This window comes from Mandrillus leucophaeus, unplaced genomic scaffold (genome assembly GCF_000951045.1).
Source record: "Mandrillus leucophaeus isolate KB7577 unplaced genomic scaffold, Mleu.le_1.0 Scaffold629, whole genome shotgun sequence".
Classification (NCBI taxonomy): Eukaryota; Metazoa; Chordata; class Mammalia; order Primates; family Cercopithecidae; genus Mandrillus; species Mandrillus leucophaeus.
In genome coordinates, this window is record NW_012106797.1 from 33,556 (window position 1) to 51,188 (window position 17,633).

At 40.1% G+C, this 17,633-nt stretch overlaps 1 protein-coding gene across 1 annotated transcript in view; it reads left to right on the plus strand.

Moving 5' to 3' along the window:
* Positions 1-2,103: 2,103 nt before the first annotated feature.
* The window catches only part of ANKRD45 (ankyrin repeat domain 45), a 61,660-nt gene continuing 46,130 nt past the window's right edge, over positions 2,104-17,633 (plus strand). Inside the window, exons 1-2 of the mRNA XM_012000412.1 lie at positions 2,104-2,141; positions 12,127-12,469. Coding sequence (XP_011855802.1) covers positions 12,142-12,469 — 328 coding nt within the window. The 5' untranslated portion in view covers positions 2,104-2,141; positions 12,127-12,141. The remainder of the gene's footprint in view (positions 2,142-12,126; positions 12,470-17,633) is intronic.

Here is a 17,633-nt window from a genome sequence, read left to right on the forward strand (position 1 = left end):
GCCTCCCAAAGTGTTGGGATTACAGGCGTGTACCACTATGCCTGGCCTCAGGGTTTTATATGTTGGCGTACTTCTGGGGTTTTGCGTCTCTTCTCCCCGATTCTTCTCTTGGGGTGGGCTGTCCGCATGTGCAGTGACCTGCTAGCACTTGGGAGAGGAGCACATGCAGTGTGTTTACTGCAGTTCTATGCATGATCACTTGAGGCATTCTTCTCTCACCAGTTGAATGTACCCAAGAAGGTCATATACTAGTTAAACTCCGCCATTTTGACTCTTAATGTGTATCCTTGAGCCCACTCACCAGTAAGAAATACTTTTTTTTTCTTTTTCTTTTTTTTTTTTTGAGATGGAGTCTCTGTTGCCCAGGCTGGAGTGCAGTAGCGCGATCTCGGCTCACTACAAGCTCCACCTCCCGGGTTCACGCCATTCTCCTGCCTCAGCCTCCTGAGTAGCCGGGACTACAGGCGTCCGCCAACACTCCCAGCTAATTTTTTTTTTTTTGTATTTTTAGTAGAGACGGGGTTTCACCTTGTTAGCCAGGATGGTCCCTATCTCCTGACCTCGTGATCCGCCCGCCTCCGCCTCCCAAAGTGCTGGAATTACAAGCTTGGGCCACCGCGCCCGGCCCCAAGAAGTACTTTTTAAGTGGTCCATTTTCAGAAAACAGGCCCCAGCAAATCCGGGCAGCTCCCTTGCAGACATGACAAGCCGTGCGCTACAGACATCTGGGAAGAGTGATAAGACTCAGAAGTCAGAGGGGAGGGAGAAAAAGAATAGGGGGGTGGGGTGGCTAATCCATAAAAGGAAAGAAAGTTTTGTCATTGGGAAATCAAAACTTAAAGTGGGGAAGGAGACAAGATGTAACCTTGTAAGGGGATAATGAAACTTAGGTAATGAAAGATTGTAACCCCATAGTACTCAGCCTATGAGGAACCGGGGTAGGGACTTGTACACTAGGTGGTAAATTCCTTGACGAAACTGCACTGGGTGTGCCTGCTCACCAGACACCTGATCTTGCAAGACTGTTATTGAAAAGTCTCTCTTCTGCTGTTCTTCATGCCTCTAAGTCCATTCTTTGGGTTTGGACAGGTGAGTATGTTTCTCACATCACCCAACTCCTGAGATCTTATGGGGAAGCTGCTGATAACCAGTTTCAGGTGTTTTCTGTCTATTGGGAGAGTGCCTTTTCCTGGCATTGGATGCAACCAATTATTATTTTAGAGACAGTTAACAACTGCCTATTACCTGACGGTCACGTGACATTCCTGGTGTGGGATAGGGGAGCCTGCTCTGCTCATGCCTGACTACCTACCTACTGTAACAATGGTGAAATTTTGCTTGGGCCTTAGGTCAAATATTCATTTCAAAACTAGGCTATTCGAACGTCAGCACAAATGTTCAGAGCCCCTCTAAAACATTCACCTACTCCTTAATGGATTCCTGGTAGAAGTACTAAAGAAATGAATATTTTCCTTCACACTTGCCTTCAGCACAAAAACTTCCCTGTTTTCACTGTGTGATTCAGGTGAACATTGATATAATTACTAGGTATGCCTGACCCTTCCCTGCTGTTTCTTTCGAACCCTTTGTCCCTCCACCTCCTTCGCTTCCCCCCTTTTAAAGTTGCGTTTTGCATCTTGAATTTCTGAATCAAGAGGGATATAGTCTCCAAGTTTCTTCTGCTCCTAAGGTAGCTGGCACTTGTGAGGTCGTCTGAAACGCTCCTTGCTGGTGACAGTGACCATAAACCATGGGAGAAAGATATCCAATAACTGGAAAATTAAGGGGTTATTCGTACAATCTTTTGTAGTTTTTAGAATGCAATCTCATATTTCCAGAAAATTCTTTCGTTTAAAAGCCAAAGATTAGACGGGCCAACAACCAATATGCACAACTTATTTTTAAACTGTAAAACAAATACAGTATTACAGAAAATTTACAAAACAAAGAAAAAACCGACACGCCACCCAGAAACTGAAATTATCTGGATTAATTCCTGGCTGTTTTTCCCCTCTCGCTTCCTGCGCCTTTGCCACCAAGCATAACCTTCCCGCGCTGCCGGAACCGCGGCGCAGGGGGAGGCGCTGCCTCGCGCGGTGCGCCGTTGCCATGGTAACCGAGGAGGCTGGGGCTCGGGTGTGGTGAGTCTAGGGGTCCTGGCGCCGTGATCCGGGTGGGCACTCGGGGAAGGGTGCCAGGGGGTAGACGGACATCTTCCCTCCAGGTTGCTGGGGCAGGGCTGGAGGGGAGTGGGCTTCAATCTCAGCGTCCTCAAACTGCTTCTGTCCAGAGCTTTGCACACCGGTCCCTTACCCCGCGGGCAGGCGCGAGGGAATCGCAGAAGGTCCCCAGGGAATTCAGGCCGAAGAGCAAACTCTGGTGCCCGGAAGAGTCCGTTGCCCCCTCGCGGGACCTCCTGGATCACCTGGCGGCGCTGACGCTTTCTGTATCCTGTTCCTCAGGCCCTCTCTTTGTTTAATCCTGTGTACCCGGGGCTGCCCTTGGGGGTCCTTCTCCTTGAGCTGGGACTTAAAATCCTTAAGGGACTACATTTTTTTTTGATGAAAAAAATCAATTGGCTTAAAAGGCACGTAAGGATCTACTCCTGTATCACAACTTCGGGCTGCGTCGCCTGCCTCCTTGCCCTTTGTTTATGTTCTTCCCGTTACCTGGATTGTCCTTTTTTCCTCCTTTTAAAACTCCTGCTCTTCAATATCAAGGTTTCACCTCTTCTGGGAAACCTTTCTGAGACCGCCACCCAGAACTGAATGTAGATGTCCACGTTTTAACTCTCAAAGCACTCTTTGCCTACCTCCATTGAATCCCTGATCTCACTCTGTCATTACTGATTTACTTGTGTCTTCCCTACTAAAATGTGAGAGCCCGGGTAGGGACTATGACCTATGTGATTTTCTATTGTGGGTGCCTCGAAAGCATTCACATTCTATACTTAAAAAGGTTTATAGATTTTTCTAGACTGATTTAGTAAGGCAGACCAGGTGCTATCCTCATTTCAGAAAAGTCACGTAATTAGTAACAGAATCAAGACTAAAGCAATGCCATTCTGCCTTCATAGTTCCAGCTTTCCCTCTTCCCTCCCATGTTCATGTTCTATGTGAAACTTTAGTTATATGTAGCAGGGTTACAATTTTGATGTATGTTATTACTTCTGTGGGCAAAGACAATGTAATTTATTTTTGTATATGACTGATCTAGTTCCTTTCATGAGCATTTACATATTGATTATTAGGAAAGAATCTAACTGTCCAATTGGTTTTAAAGTTTAGCTCAATTTAGAATTGAATTCTTTGGGTAGTGCTTAATTTCTCTTATATACAAATGTTTAGGTTTTCAGATATCGTCTTGGATTCTTTCCTTGAGATGGTCCCCCGGCTATGTGGATGCATGTGGATGGCTCATGGAATCAGTTATGGGGACGTGTCAGGGTCCCTTTGCCTTCCCTTGGCTGTGGCGAGGGGAGGGGGTGATGTTCCTGGTATACCGGGTGCTCCTTAGGGCTTTCGTGGTTCTTTGTTAACCTTTGGCTTATATACCTTGTGAACAGGTATCTCCTGGTTTGGTCAGGACTCAGTAGAGCTCCCTGGCTCACTCAGTTGCGCTGAGTTCCTGCTGTGACTTCCCTTCAGCCCTGACTGGAGTGGTTTGCACCACAGCCCTCCCTCCCTGCAAAGCCTCCTTGCCCTGCTATAGCAATTGAGTAGGGCAAGCATCCTGCAAGACTTCCCTATTTCTAGGTCTCATGTATATCCAAAGGCAGTGCCCTGAAACTTTGTTGTGTCAGGACTCCATTTTACTCTTAAAAAATGATCAAAAAGAGCTTTCCTTTATGTGAGTTATATCTTTTAATACAGTATTAGATATAAGAATTAGAAATTAAACTGAGGATTTAAAAAATATTTATTAATTCCTTAAAAAATAACAAATTCACATGTTAACATAAATTATGTATTTCTCATAAAAATAACTATTTTCCAGAACAAAAGAATTAGTGAGAAAGTGGTATTATTTTACATTTCTGCAAATGTCTTTAATTTCTGGCTTAATGGGAGACAGATTCTTAAGTCTGCTTCTGCAGTCAATCTGTTGCAATAAGTTGTTTTGAAATGTGTAAAGAAAATTCCTCCTTACATTGATATATAGTTGGAAAAGGGAATAGTATTTTAATAGCTTTTTCAGATAATTGTGCACATTTTTTGTGACTGCACCAAAACTCTACAAGTGGTAGTTTCTTTTTTTTTTTAAGATGCAGTCTCTGTTGCCCCAGGCTGGAGTGCAGTGGGGCAATCTTGGCTTACGGCAACCTCTGCCTCCCGGGTTCAAGTGACTCTCCTGCCTCAGCCTCCTGAGTAGCTGGGACTACAGGTGCCTGCCACCATGCCCGACTAATTTTTTTTTTTTTTTGTATTTTTAGTAGAGACGGGGTTTCACCATATTGGCCAGGCTGGTCTTGAACTCCTGACCTTGTGATCTGCCCACCTCAGCCTCCTTAATGCTGTGATTACAGGTGTGAGCCACTGCAGCCGGCCACAAGTGGTAGTTTCTTAAAAGCTACTTGCAGTGTGGAATCTGAAGCCATGTCAATGAACTTTTCATACTGTGTTACATTAAAATCTATTGATCTGTCTTATACTTTGGATCTTTTACCCATGCTTGATATTGTAACATAATGGAAAATGGCAGGGGGAGTAAAGCTGATTTTGTAAAGGAGAAAAGCAGTCATTAGCAAAATGTTGCTTCATTTAGTTATATCAGTTTTCCAAATGTGAACATGTTTCATGCTGTAATATTTTTAAAAGCCCACTTTCATTAATATCACCTCTGATCTCATCATGAAAGTATTGGGAAGTTGTTGGCCAACACATGGCCAATAGAAGTTTTCTAAAATGTAAATTGCAGCTGGGCATGGTGGCTCACACTTGTAATCTCAGCATTTTGGGAGGCTGAGGTGGGAGGATCGCTTGAGGTTGAGACCAGTATGGGCAACATAGCCAAACCCCCTGTCTCTACCAAAAGATTAAAAAATTAGCCTGGTGTGATGGCATGCAGCTATAGTCACAGCTACTCGGAAGGCTGAGTTGGGAGGATTGCTTCAGCCCAGGAGTTCAGGCTGTAGTGAGACGTAATGGCATCATTGCACTTCAGCTTGGGTGACAGAGTGAGATCCTGTCTCAAAAAAAAAAAAAAAAAAAAAAAAAAAAAAGAATAAATAAAAATAAAATGCTATTCGTATTAGAGTTCTTCAGAGAAACAGAATCAATACAATATATATAATCCTCTGTATTGGTGGATTAAACCAGCCCTGGATCTAAAATATTTAGAAAAAACATGGATGGTTCTGTTTGTACTAAACATATACATACTTTTTTTCTTGTCATTATTCCTTGAAAATAGGAAGAGAGGGTGAATTCTCCCTTACTTAATCTTTGGTTGTATTCAGGCCTAGTTATTTTTCATAAACTATTTTTTTTTTGTTGTTAACAGGTAATGTGTTTAAGATGAATTATTATGTACTTTATGTTTTTTTTGTTGTTGTTGTTTTTTGGAGACAAAGTCTTGCTCTGTAATCCAGGCTGGAGTGCAGTGGCGTGATCATGGCTCACTGCAACCTCTGCCTCCTGGGCTCAAACGATTCTCTCACCTCAACCTCCCAAGTAGCTGGGACCACAGGCATGTGCCCCCATGCTCAGCTATTTTTTTTTCTGTATTTTTTGTGGAGATGGGGTTTCAGCATGTTGTCCAAGCTGGTCTCGAACTCCTGAACTCAAGTGATCCACTCACCTCAGTCTCCCAAACTGCTGGGATTACAGGTGTGAGGCACTGTACCCGGCCTCAGTTTTAATTTCTCATATAAATATTTAGATATAACCCACATAAACAAAAATTCCCTGGGGTTCTCAATTTTTAAGACTGTAAAGAGCCCTGAGATCAAAGAATATGAGAACCGCTGCCCTCATTATGTTGGTTCTGGGCTGATATAGAAATTAAGCTCCATTCAAGAGTATAACAAGAGTAGCTGTGAGTATTCTGGCCCAAATCATAGTGCAAGATTTGATCTACTTTGTCTGCATATCTCTGAATTAACCTGGGATCAGACTGATCTCTAGATGTGGAATGATATGTTGGTAATCAAGTGTCTGGTGGTGGTAGGGTAGAAAATTATTTATTCATACCCTGCATAGGAATAAACTATGGAATATTCAAAAAAGAGAAAGAGCTGGGCCTGGTGGCATGGGCCCGTAGTCCTAGCTACTTGGGAGGTGGAGGCAGGAAGATTGTGAGCCCAGCTACTTGGGATCCAGGGCAGGAGGACAGCTTGAGCCAGGAATTCAAGACCAGTCTGTGCAATATAGCAAGAACTTGTTTTGTTGTTGTTGTTGTTGTTATTATTGTTGTTTTCTTTTTTTAAAAAAAGAAAGAAAATAAATAGTAGCATTACCATCTTTTCTTTTGCTTCATGGATGATTTTGCTGGAGGTTTGATGATGACCTAATAATGATAATGGTAGCTTGTATTTACTAAATGTTCCCCATGTGCTTGGCATGTACATATTTAATTTATTTTAATTCTTAGAACAATCATAGTCTAGACTCTAGTGTTATTCCTACAAGAGAGTAGGTAAATTGCCCAGTATTATGCAGCTAATAAATTGCAGGATTGGATTGTGAACCCAAGTCTCTCTGACTCCAAAACCCATTGCTCTGGGCTACGAAAAGCAGCACTGGGAATTGCAAGCTTGACTTTAAGAGTTATTGAATATATACAACTTGTTAAGAATTGTGGCAAGTCTGAAAGTAACACAAAGAAATGTAAAGCTTCATTCCTGCCCCCAGCAAGTTTACAACCTAATTGAATAGATGTCTTACATACTTGAAACAATTAGAAAATAATATAATATCATATTTGGTAGGTTGTATTGTATAGACTATACACAATGGCCTTTGGAGTTCAGAATATTGAGAGGCCAGTGTGCACTCAAGAGAGGAATTAAGGAAAGTTTTAGGAAGAAAGTGGGTTTATAGCTCGGCCTAAATAGGATTTGGGTAGTTGGAATGTAGGAGATGTAAAGCTATTCTAGGTCTCATAACAGGAATATCTGTGAAACAAAAATAGGAATTTCTCAGTATCTTCAAGGTCTCATGGCTGGGTCCCTGGTGTGCCAGTGAAAGCCATTCCTAACACATCCTGCCTCTATTCTGCAAGGTTTGAATATGGATATCTTTAGCAGAAATGTTTCAAAAGATTATGACTACTATTAATAGAGTGACAAAATTATTGTCTAATAATAATGGACACTTTTGAGAGTGAAAGTAACGCTATTAAAAATTATACCAGGAAAACAGATAAAACGGGAAATGTCCTGCATACATCGGGACATATGTCACCCAAGCTATTAACCATAAACACAAGCTGTTTAACTTCTGTTAGAGTTCTTCTTGTTGATTTCCTGGTATAGTCTCCATAGTGCTTATTCAAGACTCATGTTTTTACACACTGTGGGTTGCATCCCATTTAGTGGGTGATGCAGTCAATTTAGTAGGTGGCACCCAGTTTTAAAAAAATAAAAATGGGACAAAAAACAGTGATATGTTACCTATAGTAAAGAGAAATATTGCTTTGTTTTAAAAAGAAATATATATGTACAAATATAGGCATATATGCAATGTATCCATGGTAAAATTGTCCATTGTTACCAATCAATAAATTATGTGGTCACTCTATTGGTAGAAGTTACATATACTTACATATAAAATTAAAATGAAATGTCAAACTAATATATATTATGTATTATAACAGAAATAATTTATACAAGATATAAAATAATACATATGTATTTGAAGAGACCAACCATTATCTTTTCAAGCTCCAGCTATTATGCTTGAAATCCAGTGAGAAGGAATTAAACATTCCTGGAATTTGCACTCTATATATCTGCTTAGATCTTATTGCTTACTATTTGGGCATGTGGCAACACCAATATTACAAGAGAGACTGGAAAATAGTCTTATTCCACCGTAAAGATCAGTTTAAAAAAAGTCTTGTTAAAAGAAAAGAGGGTGGGCTTCTATTCCAAAAGAAGAGAGGGTGGGGTTCTATTCCAAAACAAAAGGAGATTAGATTTTGGGGAAGACAACTAGTAATTACTGGGAGGCTGAAAATGAGGAAACCAAGGGAACCGTGGAGGATCAGACCACAAGAACCACAGCATCTTCTCATAGCAGGAAGTTTGATCAGCATACTATTTCTGTCGCTTGTGATGAATGCCCTTCAACTAGCCTCATTTTCTTGTATCCCTTGTTTAAGAGTCAAGATCGTAGGATGGAGCCCCTGATTGGCTGAGCTTAAATAATGTACCTGCCCCCAGGCTTGTACTGAGAGAGAGAAAAGAAGAATCCTGCTTCTTTATCTTCTGGTGTGGGAAGTTAGCTATATCTTTTATTAGAATTATCTGAAACTGAGATAGGCGTGCTTTAAAGAAGGTGTGTGTGTGTGTGTGTTGGAAGGGTAGGGAGTTGGATGTCAGACACTGAAGAATTACAAGTTTCCACTGTAATTCTTCTGTAAAATGAAAGAGTTGAACTAAACCATCTCAAATACAAGACATGCACCGAATCTTATGGATGAGTCATTGTTGATTGGGTAACTCAACTCCCATTTCCAATCCCTGTCTACCTTGCTTGCCTCTATCATAGAGACTGGAAAATCAAGAAACTTGCTTTTTTCTCCCCCTCTCCTCTTAAAGATGGGGTGGCCACACCACATTGTACAGTCTGGCCTTTGAGATATTAACTGGAAGTTTGTTGGGACTTGTTAGGAAAGATTTTTGTTTTGCTTTCCCCTTAAGAGGGATTGGAGGGATTGATATCACTGGTATCCTCTAGGAGATTCCCCATTTTTCCTGCCATGAATTAAGATGAGATTCCAGGAGTTATAACATGAGGCAAGAGTTGTGAAGATGAAAGTCTTACACACTAACTATGATGGAGTGGTAGAGATTGAATCTATATTTTTGAGCTGCTGAACCATCTCCATCTTTAAATTTCTCATTATGTGTGAAAAGAATCTCCTACTTTTAAATAGTCAATCTTATTTGGCTTTTCTATGATTTACAGCCAAAGAATTCCTAATGGCTTACAAGCATTATACACATTTATAGAAGGAAGGGATTAATGTAGGGTAGTAATAGAGAAGATTGTAATATTCTACCAATTTAAAATGCATATCACTATGAGCTTTCAACTATTATCCTATTTATTTTCTTTACTTCACCGTAGAAGTAAATGACAGTTTTCTTTTCTTTCAGCACTCTTTAGGACTGTTATTTCTTAAGAACAGGGTCAGAAAACTATGGCCTGTGGAACACCACTTGTTTTGTAAATAATGTTTTCTTCAAACACAGGCACACCCATTCATTTGTGTATTGTCTATAACTACTTTCAAGCAACAACTGCAGAGTTGAGTAGTTAGAATAGAGACAGAGGGCTCACAAGCCTAACATATTTGCTCTCTGGCCTTTAACCCCTGCTTTGGATTTCTGTTCCATTTTCCTGTGGCCTTCATAGTCTTTGTCATTCTCTGCAGTCCTACTTCAATATCACCTTGATTTTTCTTTTTCAAGTTTTTTCTCTTCACTTCCCTGTTACTTCCTAGTGCTTCACCATGTTTATTTCTTTGGAAACACTTATAACAGTCTAAAATTATCACGTTTGTTTTATTTTTTATTGCCTGCATACAATCAGAATATATGCTTCATGATAGGAGGGATCTTTCCTAACTTGTTGAATCCTCAGGATCTAGCATAGTGCCTGGCATAGAGGAAGGAATCCATTAAACACTGAATTATATGAGTGAATAATTAAAGCCCTAATTCACACTAATTTAGACTTCTCCAGTAACTGTCTAATTAATTTTTCTTTTTTGCCTCTAGTCTCTTACTCCTCTAATCTATGTCACTCAGGCTTGTCAGACCAATCTCCTTGAAACCTACTTAGTTCCTAGCACCAAAACCTTCAGCTAACTGTCCTTAATTGTTCCTTGCTCTACCAGTTGCCTACAGAATCAAGTTCAGACTTATTGATGCAATCCCAGGCTCTTTTTAAGAGCAGACTTCTTGCTTATTTTGAATGGCTTATACTTAACCAAATTGGCCAACATGCTCATTACCAAAAATACCTGTGATCTTTGCTTTGGTGCTTTAACTTAGTTATTCCATCTGGAATTTCCTTCCTTCTGACTTCTGAATGACAGTCTTGCCCATTCCTGATGGCTCAACTTAAATGTTAATATTCTTTACTAAACATATGATTCCCTTTATCACATTTCCAGCATCTCATCTTCTCCCACTACCCTTCATCCTGGTAAACATGATCTTGAATCTGTGTTCAATCTTGCTTTTTGTCTTTTATTTCTGTGTAGTGTTACTGCATCTATTTGTATTCCTAAAAAGTCTGTTTAATTACTTTTCACTTGACAAAAATATATCTTTATATATATATAAAATCTTTTGGATTTATATTTTTCATGTGATATATTGATAAGATTCATTTATATTGTTCTGTGTCTTACTGCTGTGTGACAAATTAGCCCCAAGCTTGTTAGGTTAAAAACAACACTCATTGATTATCTCACAGTTTCTGTGGGTCAGGAATCTAGGCACAGGTTAGCTGGATCCTCTACTTGAAGATTTCTCATGAGGCTATAATCAAGGTGTTGCCTGAGACCATAGTCACCTCAAGGTTAACTGGGCCAGATCTACTTCCATGCTCACTCGGTGATTGCTGGCAGAATTAAGTTCCTTATGGAATTGGATTAAGAGCCTTGATTCTTACTGGCTGTTGAACAGAGATCACCCTCCTTCCTTGAAAGGTGGCCTTCTCCATCACAGCGCATGAGAAGAGCAAGGGAGAGAATATCAGCAAGACAAAATCACAGTCTACTGTAACTGAATTACAGAATTTACATCCCCTCACTATTGCTGTATTCTCTTCATTAGAAGCCAGTCACTAGGTCCAACCCACATTCAAGGTGAGGAAATTACACAAAGGTATGAATACCAGGAGGCAGGGGTGGGACATTGGGAGCCTTGTCAGAAGCTGCCTACCGTATGGCATACCACTGTAATTTATTTCTTTTAACAGTTATATACCATTTTGTTTCAATATACCAGTTTATGCTCCTCTTCTTGGACATTGGTTTTCCCTTCTGGGTTTTTTGCTGTTGTGAACAGTGATGCCACAAACATTCTTGCATGTATGAAGGGTCTCTGGTACTCTTCTCTGAATCTTTCCCAGTTTAATATTGTGTTCTGACAGACTGAAGCACTAGCAAGACATCCTTAGTTAGATCCTTTTGTAATTCATAGGTGTGATTATTGGGTTTTCATGCGCATGTTTGAGAGGTACCTCCTTCAAACCTTGTTACAACATGGACACGTTTCCTGTCTGATGTGAAAAAAAAAGAGACATCCTTGAATAGTTTTATCTAGAATTAATCTTATCCCTTCTAAACTCCTATAGCATTTCTTTTGTTATGGTATTTACTACTTGTCACCTTTTATTACACTTATTTTGTGCATTTCATATTTTTTCCCTTGAAATGGTAACTTGTTGAGGGTAGGAAATAAATCTGATTCTGGTTTTCACAATTTACACAGTGCTTTCAGTATGTTACTGAGGGAATGAATTCTGTTTAAATGTCGGTGCCTAATTTTTAAAGTCTTTATAATCTGGTTCCAGTAACCCAATTATATTTCTCACTTCTCTCATACAGGGACCCTTATTTAGGCAGGTGGGTCTCTTAGACATTTTTTTCAATCTCTTCCTAATGAATTTAGATCATACGATCTTTCTTCTGTTTCTATTGAATTTATTATTTATTTCACACATTTAACATTTTAGTATATACTTGAGCCGTGTTATATGTACTTAGTCGTAATAGGTACACAATGAACTTTATTGATGGAATTGCTGAAGTATCTTACTTTATAGTTATTTTCAACTAGTTAAGTATTTTTATACCATCTATATTGTCAGTTGACTGAGCAAATAAATAAACAAATACTGATGTGTTTGAGTAGATTTTTATCACTTTTTTATTTTTTGGTCATAGGTATTTTTGGAGTTAATGGAGTCAGAAGGACCTCCAGAGTCAGAGAGTTCAGAATTTTTCTCACAGCAGGAAGAGGAAGATGAAGAAGAAGAAGTCCAAGAACCAGAGGAAACAGGCCCCAGGAACCCCCTTTTACAACCTGCTCTCACAGGGGATGTAGAGGGTTTGCAGAAGATTTTTGAAGATCCTGAGAATCCTCATCATGAACAGGCCATGCAGCTTCTCTTAGAAGAAGACATCGTTGGGAGAAATTTGTTGTATGCAGCTTGCATGGCTGGGCAAAGTGATGTGATTAGAGCTTTGGCAAAATACGGTTTGAATCTGAATGAAAAAACCACCAGAGGTATTTTGTCTTTTTTCTCTCATCAGTATTACTTATGATGACCTAAAGATGCCATGTAATATATTTCAGGTTAGATATATTTGATGTGCCTGTTTTATACTTTACATATATGTGTATATACATCTATATGGGTATATGTATGTGTATACATGTAAATGTCAATGTTGATATTACATAGTATAGTATTTTAGAACATAGACTTCACTATTTATTAGCTGTGTGACTTGGCAAGTCACCTAATCTTTTTGTGTTTCTGTTTTTCCATCTGCAAAATGGGGACAATAATTATATTTTCCTTACAGGGTATAATGAGGATTAAATAGGATAAAATAAATATTTTAGTGCTTGGCATATCATAAATTGATATATAGTAAATGTGTAATAATTTACTGTTATCTCTTTCCCTTGAAGATTTATTAATTGTTAGCAATCATCTAATTAGCTTTTTAAATTCAGTAATTACTTTTTCAGATTGCAAATATAATATGTGGTCGTGGTAGAAAACAAAAAAATGATCATCAGCATGATCTTCAGCAAAGAAAGGATATATACTCTCTTCATGCTCACATGGAACATTTAAAAAATATTGATCATATGTTAAGCCATAAAGGACGTCTTAACAACTATCAGAGAATCTATAGCATATAGTCTTTGATCAGTGACTATGACAAAATAAAATTAAAAAGTAGTAACAAAAAGATAACTGAAAACTGAAAGCAAGAACACACTTACTTATTTTTTATTTTCATTTTTATTTTTTGAGACAGGGGCTCACTCTGTTGCCCAGGCTGGAGTGCAATGGCATGACCTCAGCTCACTGCAACCTCTGCCTCCCAGGTTCAAGCAATTCTCACACCTTAGCTTCCCGAGTAGCTGGGACTACAGGCATAGGTCACCGTGCCTGGCTAATTTTTGTATTTTTTGGTAGAGACAGGGTTTCACCATTTTGGCCAGGCTGGTCTCGATCTCCTGACCTCCAGAGATCCACCTACCTTGGTCTCCCAAAGTCCTGGGATTACAGGTGTGAGCCACTGCACCCAACCAAGAACACACTTTAAATCATCTATTGGTCACAGAAGAGATAATGAAAATTATGAAATGTTCAAGTGACAACAGCATCACTATGTCTGAACCCATGGGATACAACTAAAATTAAAATTCTAGTATAATATTTATATTAGAATATACAAAACATAAAAAAATTAGGAAACAAAACATTTGACTGAAGAAGTTAGAAAAAGAACAACTGAGTAACCAAAGAAAGTAAAAGAAAAATAATTGAATAAATTAATGACGTTGAAAATAAAGAAATAGGCCAGAGGCCAGGCACAGAGGCTCACACCTATAATCTCAGCACTTTGGGAGGCCGAGGCAGGAGGATTGCTTGAGGTCAGGAGTTAAAGAACAGCCTGGGTGACATGATAAGACTCTGTTTCGAAAAAGAAAAAAAAAAGAAAAGCAAGAAAGAAAGGAAATAGAAAACAGAATAGATGGAAAGGAAAGGATTGACAATACCAAAATCAGGTTCAGTGAAAATGACAGTTGAAAAACATTTGATTTTATATATGTATACACACACACACACACACACACACACACACACACATATTTGTTGTCGTTCTCTTTTTTTTGAGACAGAGTCTTGTTCTGTCACCCAGGCTGGAGTACAGTGGCGCAATCTTGGCTCACTACTGCCTCCGCCTCCTGGGTTCAAGCAATTCTCCTGCCTCAGCCTCCTCAGTAGCTGGGATTACAGTCACGCAATAACATGCCTGGCTAATTTTTGTATTTTTTAGTACAGAGGGGGTTTCGCCGTGTTGGCCAGGCTGGTCTCAAACTCCTGACCCCAGGTGATCCACCTGCCTTGGCCTCCCAAAGTGCTGGAATTACAGGTGTAAGCCACCGCACCCAGCCAACCTTTGATAATATTAATCAGAGAGAGACAGCATAAATAATATTTGGAATTGAAAACATAGAACATTAACACAGAAAAAAACTAAGATTTAAAAAAAATCATTAGAGCCAGGTATGGTGGTTCACACCTGTAATCCCAGCACTATGGGAGGCCAAGGTGGGAGGATAGTTTGAGCCCAGGAGTTTGAGACAAGCCTCCTACCTCCTGGACTCAAGCAGTGCTCTCACCTCGGCCTCCCAAAGCACTGGGATTACAGGCATGAGCCACTGCATCTGGCCTGTGATGAAAGCTCTTAGGGAAAGAGGAATAGAAGAAACTTTCCTTAAGGCTGTCTATCAAAAACCTGAAGTGAACTTACCCAACATTGAATTTTTCAGAAACATTCTTTATAATCAGAAATAAGACTAAGATATTTGTTATTATGGCTTCCATTTATCATTATAATAGAGTTTCCAGCAAGAGCAGTAAGAAGGGTAGAGAAATAACACAGTATTTTGCTACAGCCAGCTTTTATGAGCTCTGAAGAACTGATTGTTAAAATTTCAGAGTTTTTGTGAATTGGTTGATGTCATGTTGATAGCTATTGAAATTGGCCATGTTGGGCCATACATCACAGTAATTGGCTAATGATACAAATCAGGGCTTTTCTCTCAGGTAACTAGTTATACATTTACCAGCATACTACTGGATATAAAGATCAGAGTATAAGAAACAAAACTCTGATTATTCATAGGTACATAGACTTAAATTCAAGGGAGTCTACTATTAGTACTAAGAGAGTTTAGGAAGAATATGAACATAAGACCAATATCCCAATCAGTAACTTTCTATATACCATCAGCAACAAGGGAATGTGATAAAATTAAAGATCTTATTCATAACAAAATGATAAAGGAACTAGGAATAAATCTGACAAAATAATTGTAAGACATGGGTCCATTACAAGATGGCCAAATAGGAACAGCTCCAGTCTGCAGCTCCCAGCATGATCGATGCAGAAGATGGGTGATTTCTGCATTTCCAGCTGAGGTACCTGGTTCATCTCATTGGGACTGGTTGGACAGTGGGTGCAGCCCGTGGAGGGTGAGCTGAAGCAGGGTGGGCATTGCCTCACCTGGGAAGCACAAGGGGTCAGGGGATTTCCCTTTCCTAGCCAAGGGAAGCCATGACACACTGTACCTGGAAAAATGGGACATTCCTGTCTTAATGCTGTGCTTTTCCAACAGTCTTAGCAAATGGCACACCAGGAGATTATAGCCCGTGCCTGGCTCAGTGGGTCCCACACCCATGGAACCTTGCTCACTGGTAGAGCAGCAGTCTGAGATCAACCTGTGAGGCAGCAGCGTGGCAGGCGGAGGGGCATCCACCATTGCTGAGGCTTGAGTAGGTAGACAAAGCAGCCAGGGAAGCTCGAACTGGGTGGAGCCCACCACAGCTCAGCAAGGCCTGCTGCCTCTGTTGACTCCACTTCTATGGTCAGGGTATGACTGAACAAAAGGCAGCAGAAACTTCTGCAGACTTAAACATCCCTGTCTGACAGCTCTGAAGAGAGCAGTGGTTCTCCCAGCATGGTGTTTGAGCTCTGAGAACGGACACATTGCCTCCTGACACCCATGTAGCCTAACGGGGAGATACCTCCCAGTAGGGGCCAACTGACACCTCATACAGGCAGATGCTGCTCTGGGATGAAGCTTCCAGAGGACAGATCAGGCAGCAATATTTGCTGTTCTGCAATATTTGCTGTTCTGCAGCCTCCGCTGGTGATACCCAGGAAAACACGGTCTGGAGGGCACCTCCAGCAAACTACAACAGACCTGCAGCTGAGGGACCTGACTGTTAGAAGGAAAACTAACAAACAGAAAGGAATAGCATCAACATCAATAAAAAGGACATCCATACCAAAACCCTATCTGTAGGTCAACAACATCAAACACTAAAGGTAGATAAAACCACAAAGATGGGGAGAAACCAGAGCAGAAAAGCTGAAAATTATAAAAACCAGAGCACGTCTTCTCCAGAAGACTGCAGCTCTTTGACAGCAACGGAGCAAAGCTGGACGGAGAATGACTTTGATGAGCTGACAGAAGTAGGCTTCAGAAGGTCGGTAATAACAAACTACTCCAAGCTAGAGGAGGATGTTTGAACCCACCGTAAGGAAGCTAAAAACCTTGAAAAAAGATTAAACGAATGGCTAACTAGAATAAACAGTGTAAAGAAGACATTAAATGATCTGACGGAGCTGAAAATCATGGCAGGAGAACTATGTGATGCATGCACAAGCTTCAGTAGCCAATTCGTTCAAGTGGAAGAAAGGGTATCAGTGATTGATGATCAAATTAATGAAATAAAGCAAGAGAACAAAATTAGAGAAAAAAGAGTAAAAAGAAATGAACAAAGCCTTCAAGAAATATGGGATTATGTGAAAAGACCAAATCTACATTTGATGGGTGTACCTGAAAGTGACTGGGAGAATGGAACCAAGTTGGAAAGCACTCTTCAGGATATTATCCAGGAGAACTTCCCCAACCTAGCAAGGCAGGCCAACATTCAAATTCAGGAAATACAGAGAACACCATATAGATACTCCTCAAGAAGGGCAACCCCGAGACAGAATTATCAGATTGACCCAGGTTGAAATGAAGGAAAAAATGTTAAGTGCAGCCAGAGAGAAAGGTTGGGTTACCCACAAAGGGAAGTCCATCAGACTAACAGTGAATCTCTTGGCAGAAACTCTACAAGCCAGAAGAGAGTGGGGACCAATATTCAACATTCTTAAAGAAAATAGTTTTCAACCCAGAATTACATATCCAGTCAACCTAAGTTTCATAAGTAAAAGAGAAATAAAATCCTTTACAGATACGCAAATGCTGAGAGATTTTGTCACCACCAGGACTGCCTTGCAAGAGCTCCTGAAGGAAGCACTAAACATGGAAAGGAACAACTGGTACCAACTACTGCAAAAACATGCCAAATTATAGAGATCATCGATGCTAGGAAGAAACTGCATCAACTAATGGGCAAAATAACCAGCTAAGATCATAATGTCAGGATCAGAGTCACACATAACAATATTAACCTTAAATGTAAATGGGCTAAATGCCCCAATTAAAAGACACAGACTGACAAACTGGATAGAGTCAAGACCCATCAATGTGCTATATTCAGGAGACCCATCTCACGTGCAGAGACACACATAGGCTCAAAATAAAGGGGTGGAGGAAGATCTACCAAGCGAATGGAAAGCAAAAA